This window comes from Morus notabilis, unplaced genomic scaffold (genome assembly GCF_000414095.1).
Source record: "Morus notabilis unplaced genomic scaffold, ASM41409v2 Scaffold359, whole genome shotgun sequence".
NCBI lineage: Eukaryota > Viridiplantae > Streptophyta > Magnoliopsida > Rosales > Moraceae > Morus > Morus notabilis.
In genome coordinates, this window is record NW_010365790.1 from 126,380 (window position 1) to 136,614 (window position 10,235).

Consider the following 10,235-nt stretch of genomic DNA (forward strand, 5'->3'; position numbering starts at 1 on the left):
ACTCGGGCCCATCAGTAAGAAAGATAAGATAAGATAATAAGACTATGATAAAACATCATAATTAAGCATTATCAGCTCATGCATATTTATACATGTGAACTTATAGTTATTTTGCGAGAGATAGTTCCTACTTGCTGAGCGAAAGCTCAATCAGATATGTTCATGCTGTAGGTAAGAAACCTATCAGCAATTCTTGAAGGGCAGTGACGAGCGGTGGGTGAATGGTGGAGATGGGAATGGATACCGCTCACAGTTAAATCTTCCGCAGTAAGTTAAAGTAAAATCATGTATATGTATATATGATTCAAAGGTTTCAAGCACGTATGTTTAAAAAGTATATGTACATATGTATGTTAAGAGAACCGAGGTTGTAGCTAACAACCCTAGTCTTGAGTTTTTAAGTTTTAGAACGTTGCAACAGTGCATGCAACAAATAAATGAACTTTAAATACAACGGTTTAAATGATTGATTTTGAAAGGACTTTAAGAAGTACTTGAATTTAAGATTTCTCACGAAATTCATTTTAAGGTCAAAATTAGATGTTCCGAATGTATTGGCTAGTTTTAGAAAGGCTTTTAAAGAGTATGTGAAACAAGAGTTCAAATGTCACTCAGTTCGAAAGATATTTTTAGAAGGTTTTATCTTAGTTGAAATTAAGAAAAGCTTTAAGAAATTTAGTGAGTCATTCTTTTGAAATTATCGTTACGAATTATGAAATTATTCCTTCTTATATTTAAAAAAAAAAAATGTTCCGTAAATTTTAAGAAATCCCAGTAAGTACAAGTTAAAAAGTAAGCTACGGTGGCGGCCTCATAGGAGGGTCATCACAGATAAAGCCAAAAAAGGACTAAAATTAATAAATAAATCTTGTTTTAGGACAAAAGGAACCAAAATGAAAAATAAAGTTTTAAGAAAAAAAATGTCAAAAAAGAAAGAATTAAAGAAAGAATTAAATTTCAGAGCAAAAGAAACCAAAACTAAAAAAATACTAAGGTTTCGTTCGCTTTGCAGATTTCAGTTTTTAATTCGAGCTGATATATGATATTTTTTAATAGCTTTTAACTGTAGTAAAAAAGTTAGATGTGATATTTTCTGAGAGCTTTTAACTGTAGAAATTTAGAACTGAAAACTTGAATCGGTGAAATAAACGAGGTCTAAAATTTTAAGAAAAAATAAAAAAAAAGAGTTAAAAAAGACAAAATGGAGAAATAAATAAGTTTTAAGGCAAAAGGAGCTAAAACGAGCAAAAATAAAGTTTCAAGTAAAAACAAAAAATAGGTCAAAAGGACTCAAATGAAGAAATAAATAAGTTTTATGGTAAAAGGAACAAAAAAAGGGAAAATTTTCAGGACAAAAAGTAAAAAAATAAAATAAAATAGGACTAAAATGAATAAATAAATAAGTTTTAGGGTAAAGAAAGTTTTAGGACAAGAAACAAAGAAACATTGTCAATAAAAAATAAAAAGGGAAAAATGAATAAATTTTAATGCAAAAGGAACCAAAATGAAAATGGAAAAAAAAAATTAGACAAAAAGAAAAAAATAAAAAGTTAAAAGGACTAAAATAAAAAAAAATGAATAAGTTTTAGGCTAAAAAGTAAAAACAACCTAAAATAAAAGACTAAAAAACAGTTAGAAAGTTGTACACTTTCAACCAAAACTAAGTCGTTTTGGTTAAAAGTGCACTATTCAAAATACACTTTCTCACTTCAATTAACACTAAATGAGTAATAAACAAAAAAGAAGAGGGGTAAAATGGAAAGAAAAATGTAACAAAGCTTCTTCGAGAAATTTTCTAAAGCATTTAGTATATATCACAGAAATGACTAAAAACGCCCAAACAAAAAATAAATGAAGGAATAAGAAGAGAGCAAAACGGTAAAAGTAAAAATAAGGGGACACAGAATTTTTCAAAAGTTAAGGGACAAAAAAAACGAACATTATTTAAGGAACTGTAAAAGGACTACCTCCTATAGTATATAGTATAATTTATAGAAGTGGCATATAAAACTGAGAGAGACAATAATCGAGTATAACGCATCAAGGGAATGGTACTATATAAGATTCTTATTGCAAATTTAAATTGACAAGATTATCACCTTTGTGTGAACTAGATGAGGGAGAAATATAAATATATATATATATATATATATATATATTAAAAATTCTATAATGACTGTGTCAATGTGCAATTTATGCTACTTTGAGGCAAGCATTTTTTAGCTTTTTATGTGCTTGTGATCGTTTATATATCAAACATAATTTGAATTGCCTTCCTTTTACGGCCGGTCTTAATTTACTCCTTAAACTTTGCCTCTTAAAATTTAATTGTCTAATTTCTTTTATTAGAATATTAATTAAAATCAGACAAAAAAAAATAAGAAATTAAATATCGCTACAATCTTTTTTTATTTGTCTTTAACAAAAATTTAGCAAAAGACCACGAAATCGCATTATTTTTTTGTTGTCTATTTTTAACAAAAAATTTAATGAATGGGCTAAATGGAGTTAATTTAAAATTCAGTGAATTTTTGAAGTTGAGGACGAATTTGGAACCCCGAAGGCATTAAAGATTAAAGAGATTAACCCAATTTACTTTTATAGAACGTGATGAAGTTAATAAAGCCTTACTCATTTCACGACTTAAGTCACAACTCAAATCTTATTGCTCTAGTGTTTTCTCTCAAAAAATTCAAATTCAACGTTTTTACTATAATGTTTTTTTCTCACATACACAACTTAAGTTTTTAACTTAAGTTATGAAACAAACAGCCCTCCCTAAATTATTTTTAACGGGACGTGATAAAGTTGTGAACTTGTGATGATTCCCGAGACTATTCAAATTGCAATTTATTTGTCCCTTTGGAATTGCATAATACTATGATTTCAAATGATTCTGGAAATGTAGCATTAAAAAGAGTTATCATGAACATGCCCTCCCTAATATAAAGGGAGCCACCCACACCATTATCAAAATTGCAAACAAAATTCTTAAAGAGAGTTGTAAGTTCTACAAAAGTGCTTAAATCAAAGAAAAAAAAGAAATCTGTAAAAATGAATTACAACAAGAAATGCTTAGGAGCTAAACTATTCTTTTCGCGCCCGCTTCAGGGTAATCATCTCTGTCATCTAAGCAGCAGCAGTCGTTAGTTCTTTCTCCGGAGTTGCGCGCACAATCTTCTGGGGCTGCGCTCACACAATTCAGTTGGACAAATGATTAGTTGTGTTACTAAAATTGTCACGTAGCAGTGTAAGACCGAGTAATGACTTTAGTCATACAATCATTTAAATTCCCACGCGAGTGATGACCATGAACAGTCCTACTCTTATTCGAAGTCCAACAAGACATTTAGATAGTTAAGATATAGAGAAAGAGAGGGAAAACAAGAGAACAAAAAAGAATAAAGAAATATATAAGCTTCTCACTAACCTCAGCCAATTCATGCTCATGCTTAGGAATAAATGCAGTATCAACGTTGCCGTTTCTAAAATCCTGTGTAAAATGGAAAACATGGCATTAGAGATAAAAGGGTAGAAAAGGCAAAGCTTTCTTTGAAGAAAAGAGACACATTTCACCAATTGATCAGTGCTTTTTTCCCTACCTCGATATCGAGTATGAGCTTGTGATATTCTATGGTTGTAGGAACTCCTGTCAAATTCAAATCCGATTTAAAAAAAAAAATCACTTTTGGAATTTGAACTCCAATCCTACCAAGAAAAGTAAATGAAAATTGTTGACCAACGTGAGGGGAAAGCAAACACATTTACCTGTAATGACGGTGTCATCAAGAGCCCTCTTCATGCGTTCAATAGCCTTTTCCCTTGTTGGTGCCCATACAATAAGCTAAACAAAGTGATCAGCAGATCCAGGAATCAATATAAATGCTTATATGCCTCTTTACAGCTAATAATTTGAGCAATCTTTCACAGAGAAACACAAACAACAAGAAGGGAAAGTTTGACAGACCTTTCCGAGGAGAGAATCATAGCTAGGAGGAACGACATAATCGGGATAAACATGGCTATCCATTCTTACAAATGGACCTCCAGATGGCAAGTATGCTGTTATTCTACCTGAAAAACGAAAATTCCTTGTAAGAAATGATTGAAAGCATCCGTACACCATGTAATCTTGCTACTTGTGGCACTGGTGCAGGACAAACTGGTAAATTTCATCAGTTAAAGGCCATAGGCACAGCATTAAAATCTCAAAACACACCTGGGCCAGGTCGGAATCCTTTGAAAGCGTCTTCTGCATTGATACGGCATTCGATTGAATGCCCTCTGAGCACAATATCTTCCTGTAGAAAATCCATAACTAGTCACAAAATTGAAACCTTTTTTTTTTTTTAATGCTTAGCCCATCAAAAACTTAACTTCAATAACCTGTTTGTATCGAAGTTTTTCACCCATAGCTACACGAATTTGTTCCTCGATCAAGTCAGTCGAGGAGATCATTTCGGTCACAGGGTGCTCAACCTATATAATAAAACCATCAATCCAAAAACAAACAAACAAATAATTTTTCTGGACTTCCTAACTTATCCCACAGATTGAAACCCAAATCCTTGAAAAAAGCTTCTTAACCTGAATCCGAGTGTTCATTTCCATGAAGTAGAAGGAGCCTCTTTCATCCAAAAGAAACTCAATCGTTCCGACACCGATATAACCTATAGAGGCTGCAGCAGCAACCGCTGCATCGCCCATGGCTTTCCGCAACTCGGGGGTCAATGCGGGAGAAGGAGCTTCTTCCAGCAGCTTTTGATTCCTTCTCTGAAAACAAGCACATTGAACATAACTTGTTACTTCAAGAAGCTAGGTGCTAGGATAGAATTACCATAATTCCGTGAAGAAAGAAATATAGTACCAAGAAGTCTAGTTACTATTCTCTCCAACTGGAAAAATGATAAATTGGAAATTCAAAGCACTATAGGTAACTTATCGAAGTCGATAAATTTAATACTTCTTCTTTCTCTCTTTTTCCCTCCTGAGTTAGAAATTTTAAGTATGAGCTTCTAGATCTTTTTTTTTAAATTAAAAACCAGAAAATTAAGCATATCTTGATGACTAAATCTAAGACCTTCCCGGAGATTACTTCAGGTTATGTCATTGGTGGGAAGTAAAACTGAGATATGAGACTATACCTGGATGCTGCAATCACGTTCTCCAAAGTGAACCACATTACCATACTTGTCTGCCAGAACCTGGAAAACCATCAACAAACCATGGATGAAATAACCATTTTTTGAAAGTAAGCAACAAATAATATGGAAAATTTAGGAACGGGCATTATTTAACTGTAAAACATGTAATAGCATTCATAATACATCACCAACATTTAAACATTAAAGTAACAACGTTTAAACACTAAACACACTACTATTTTAGGACTCTTCCCCGGCACCTTGGGAATAATCTCATAAGTAATGCTGCAATAAAAACTCTATAATAGACCCTAAGATCATCTAGTCTACGAGACAAAGAGTTAAGCCATCTTAGATATATGATGCTGTGTTGTTTCAGGAATTTAAGCAAAATTCTTCAAAAACTGTCTAAAAACTAAGCTCACGCTCAGGAAGTGTTGAGAATTTTTCACCAGCTACAATTAACGATGAAGCATAACGTGTTTTCTTTTTTTCTCTTACAAGCTTCAGGAATGGTCTTTTAAGCAATCCACTTCTTTAAGCAATCCACTTCTCAAAAAGAAGCTAATCTGATAAGTTTCAGACTAGGCAGATTTCGATATATCATAGGTGTATTTCTTGTATATTCATGTTTTTATATCAATCACTGACTAGGATTTTATTGATGAATGTTACCTGGAATTCAATGTGCCTTGGATTTTGGATGTACTTTTCCAAATAAACTCCATCGTTTCCAAAAGCAGCCGCAGCCTCACTCTTCGCTTGCTGAAAACAATTTAAAACCAAACTCGGGTAAGGGTATGCTTGAACATGACACAATTTTTTGTTGCATTTACGTCTCTACATATACAAAGATAGCTAGGTAACAGCATATTTTTACAGAAGCTCAGGTCTACATGAATCCCTTGATGGTCAAAAATGCACATAGTAACTACTGGGGATATTTACAACATTGGCAGTTGAAGTCCCTCGCACCAAATACGCACATGATAATTACTAGGCAAATCTACAAAATTGCCCTTCAGCTTAAGCAAGTTAAGTTTCCTTGTGCTGATAAAGCCCATAAAATTGAACAGTTCACTTCCAATTCTCTTATGTCCAGTCATTATCCCCAAAAAGTACACACTAGTGAAGTGTTCCATTTTTCAATTCAAGTCACACATAGGGGAAAAAAATTAGTACAGCCTACAGTGGTATCATACTAAAGCACAAAAGATAATTGTTGAAACTAGCGCGTATGTCAAACAGGTAAAGAAAAATGCACTTTAGCAATTTATCGTGGCCAAAGACACTTTAGATGTAATACCTGTAACAACTTAACAAACTCATCAGGTTCTTTAGCAAGACGCATGCCCCGGCCTCCACCGCCAGCTGTTGCCTAGAAAACATGAAAATATTCGTCAGCTCACATGGGATTCTAAGGCAGATTACTTACAGATAAAATTGCACTTTAATTCTCCGGGGTGTTGGAAGACTCTCCCTTCAAGATTAAGATCAAACGGCACAGGACTCTTGTGTTCTTGTTAAGAAAATTTACCTTGATCATCACGGGAAAGCCAATCTCATTGGCAAGTTTGACCGCTTCCTCCGTGCTCTGTGATAGCAGTATAAACACAATTTAGCCAAATGAAATAACTAACCTCGTAATGGATCATAACATAATAGGGGTTTCAAGATTATAGAACCTAGGGTAGGTCAATGAAGATACCTGAAGCAATCCTTCACTTCCTGGTACAGTTGGAACGCCTGCTTTCTTCATTGTGTTTCTTGCAGTTGCTTTGTCACCCATAACGCGGATGCTGTCAGGCTGCAAAATATAACCAATTTTACATGATTTCCCCAATTATGGGATATGCAATACAAACAAATAATGACAAACCTAATCATTACTCAAGAGAACGATATACATTTTCTCTGTAATTGATATCTTATTAATTGTATCCAGGAGAACGTTATCTCAAAGTTTGAATGAACTGAAGTGTAAATGTGCCATCTTTTCATTGTATATGGCTTGACAAGTCTCATCATTGTTTCAATTTTCATGACTAAACCAAATAGGGTCCAATTTCACATGCTTCAAAATTGATTCAACGTACTCACATTAGGCCCAATGAAGTTGATTCCGTGTTCTCTGCACATTTCAACGAACACCGCATTCTCGGCAAGGAAACCATATCCAGGATGCAACATTGTACATTTACAACTGACAGCGGCAGAAAGAACATTTGGGATGACTAAATACCTGGACATATAAAAGCAGAAAGTTAATAGTCAACATTGAAAACAATAAATAGAAGAGTTGTAATAGATCAGAAAAAGAAAAAAAAAATCACTTACGACTGGTTGCTAGGTGCTTCACCGATGCAAACAGATTCATCGGCCAATTTCACGTGAAGGGCATCCTTGTCTATTGTTGAGTAAACAGCCACACAAGGTATCCCCAGTTCATGAGCGGTTCTAATGACACGAACAGCTATTTCTCCTCTATTTGCTACAAGAATTTTCTCTTGGCGGCATGTAGCACCCAGAGTTCCCCCTGTCTTCTTAGACTTAACACTGACTCTGACGCCCTGAGCTCTTTGCCTAGGAAAGTTAACCTTATTTCCCGCCATGAAACTACATTGAGAACTCCTTAATCCTCCAGTTCTCCACACAAGTAAACCCTTTTAATGGGAAAAAAATGAAAAGAAAAAAGCACAACAGACTTAGGCCAATTCGCAGGAAAGGTAAAAGTAATCACAGCCTAAGCCCTTCATATTACAAATGACAATGCATATATTTGTCCGCTATCATTGTAAATTTAGGATCTCGATACGAATAACAAGGATAAAGACATTTTCATCCCTGAACAGAAGTATATACGAAACAGCATTAGTATTGTAAGTTATTATCTATCATAACGCCAACAAAAGATCAAATTCTTATCTGTATTTTGCTTGCATTATACTCAATTTGATTTCCATGTAATTCTTGCAATGGCTTATAACCTTTTCTGCAGAGATTCGGATATTATATATGGCGCGAGGTGTTTGAAAAACTATTTCTTTAAAATTTCAAGAATGAAAATGAAAATGAAATTCATCCTAAGAAGATTTTGATACTGACCCATCTCAATTCAAAGGTATCTGAAAAAAACCCAGATCGCCAAAACCAAAATTGAAACGGAAAAATACATTCTTTATTATTCAAGAAAAATAAAATAAAACATGGGTAGTAAGGAAGAGACTTACAGGAGGTGGCGAAGCAACGGATTTGCAGATGGGCATTGTGGCGTCCATGGCGTGAACAACAAAGGAGCCTAAAACGACAGCGTTTTGCTTTGTAGAATCAGACCAAAGAGAAGTGTCAGCATCAAAATATGGATACAAGAAATAGATCTAGAGAGTGATGGAGTGTGTGAAAATTTTACCTTTATTTACGGAAAGCGAAGAAGGATGAGAGAGAGAAAGACACAGAGCTAGAGAGAGAAACGGAAAGAGTAGTGAGAAAATGAAGGGGAAATGAAATGGAGAATAAGAAGGATATGAATGAGAAGAGAAGAAAGATGTCGATGAAAACGAGGGAAGTTGAGTGATTGCAAACTCCGCCTACAATTTTTTTTTTTTTTTTTTTTTTGGCTGGTTAAACTCCTCCTACAAATTAATCGGGTTTCCTTTCATTGCTTGCTCTTATTCGTTTCTTTTTGCATTTTTTTTTCGGTCCTCTGCGGTTTACTCTGCCTACAGTTCGTTAAGTTTTCTTTTCCTTTTCTTCTCTTTTTTTGTTTTGGCACTTTTATACCATTTAAAACTCGTTTTAAAATTATTTTATTATTTATACGAAGATGAAAATAAAAACGTTTTTAATTTCATATATAAATTATTTTTAAAAATATGTTTAATAGTTTTATTAAGAGATTATTTTCAGTATAAAAAAATTATTAATCTCTCTCTCTCTTTGCTCGAGAGAGGAGAAAACGAAAATAAAAAATAAAAAATGACTAAAAGTCATTTTTCATTTCTCTCTCATTTTAAACTAAACTAAAAAATCGTTTTCATTTCTTTTTTTGTCTTTATTGTGCCAAACGCCGTTTTGGAAACATTTTCATTTTTTCTTTCTTGAAAACATGAAAAATAAAAACAAGATCATTTCTAAACACGGCCTTTACATCTTAATTTTTTTTTGCTAATTTGGTCATTGTGCTTATAAGAATAATTGATTTATTTAAGTTTATAGTTATATTTATCTTGTAATTATTTAATTCAATTTTTCTTTAAAAATCACATTAGTAATTATTTTTAAATTTAAAATTGAATTTTTTTTGAGGAAAAATTATTCTTAATTATTAATTATTACGAAATAAGTTTTTCCTTAAAAAAAAGAGTATTCAGTTTAAGTGTGTGTTTTATTGGTGGATTCGTGCCATAATTCGTAGTTCGTTACAGTATTTTCTCTCACAAAAAATACACGTAAATCGAGAATGATTTTGAATCCATGAACCAAACATCCACTAAATTATTTAGTTATTAAATTTGTATTGTATTCAAATTCAAATGGTGGTAAGTCTATATATGTTTAATTATCATTATGGAAAAATTTGTAACATTATTTTTTTAAAGTCTAAGGGTGTGTTCATTTCACAACTCAAGTCATAACTTGAGTTATGACTTGAGTTATGTATATGAGAAAAAAAATACTGTAACAAAAAAGTTAAATTTAAATTTTTATAAAAGAAAATATTGTAGCAATAAAACTTGAGTTGTGAAATAAATGAGGCCTAAATCTATTATGAACACCTCGTCATCAACTTTAAAGTTCAAGCATAGGCACAAAATTTAAATAGTGGTTCTCTATACACACCCCTTATTACTCTTCACACCCTCTCAAGGTTTGGTAGATGGATTCAGAATCATGATTCTTGATCCTGGTTCAGAATCAGTGTTTGTTTACAGTGATTTTGAATCATGATTCAGAATTAGTGTTTAGTTTGGTTATTCTGAATCATGATTCAGAATCTGATGTGATGTTTTAGGCCTCGTTTAGTTCGTTGATTTGAGTTTTTAATACGAGTTGAGATGTGACTTTATGTGAGAGCTTTTTACTGTAGCAAAA

At 32.9% G+C, this 10,235-nt stretch overlaps 1 protein-coding gene across 1 annotated transcript; it reads right to left on the reverse strand.

Moving 5' to 3' along the window:
* Window positions 1–2,884: 2,884 nt before the first annotated feature.
* Window positions 2,885–8,763, reverse strand: LOC21391592 (biotin carboxylase 1, chloroplastic). Its single transcript, XM_010108641.2, has 17 exons — window positions 8,554–8,763; window positions 8,375–8,461; window positions 7,482–7,807; window positions 7,245–7,386; window positions 6,853–6,951; window positions 6,682–6,738; window positions 6,451–6,522; window positions 5,820–5,909; window positions 5,145–5,204; window positions 4,588–4,773; window positions 4,387–4,479; window positions 4,220–4,301; window positions 3,968–4,074; window positions 3,769–3,844; window positions 3,603–3,649; window positions 3,431–3,493; window positions 2,885–3,186 (listed from the first exon to the last, which is right to left on the reverse strand). The coding sequence occupies exons 2-17, from the start codon at window positions 8,420–8,422 to the stop codon at window positions 3,130–3,132; spliced, it is 1,605 nt and encodes a 534-aa protein (XP_010106943.1). The 5' UTR covers window positions 8,423–8,461; window positions 8,554–8,763; the 3' UTR covers window positions 2,885–3,129.
* Window positions 8,764–10,235: the final 1,472 nt, after the last annotated feature.

What these genes read in the sequence shown, in the direction of transcription:
- LOC21391592 (XM_010108641.2), bottom strand. Translation starts at nt 8,422, where the DNA reads ATGGACGCCACAATGCCCATCTGCAAATCCGTTGCTTCGCCACCTCCT. An exon ending in AAAAACTTCGATACAAACAG is followed by an intron (nt 4,302 to 4,386) that starts GTTATTGAAGTT and finishes GATTTTCTACAG; the next exon opens with GAAGATATTGTGCTCAGAGG. An exon ending in ATGATTCTCTCCTCGGAAAG is followed by an intron (nt 3,845 to 3,967) that starts GTCTGTCAAACT and finishes CACTTTGTTTAG; the next exon opens with CTTATTGTATGGGCACCAAC.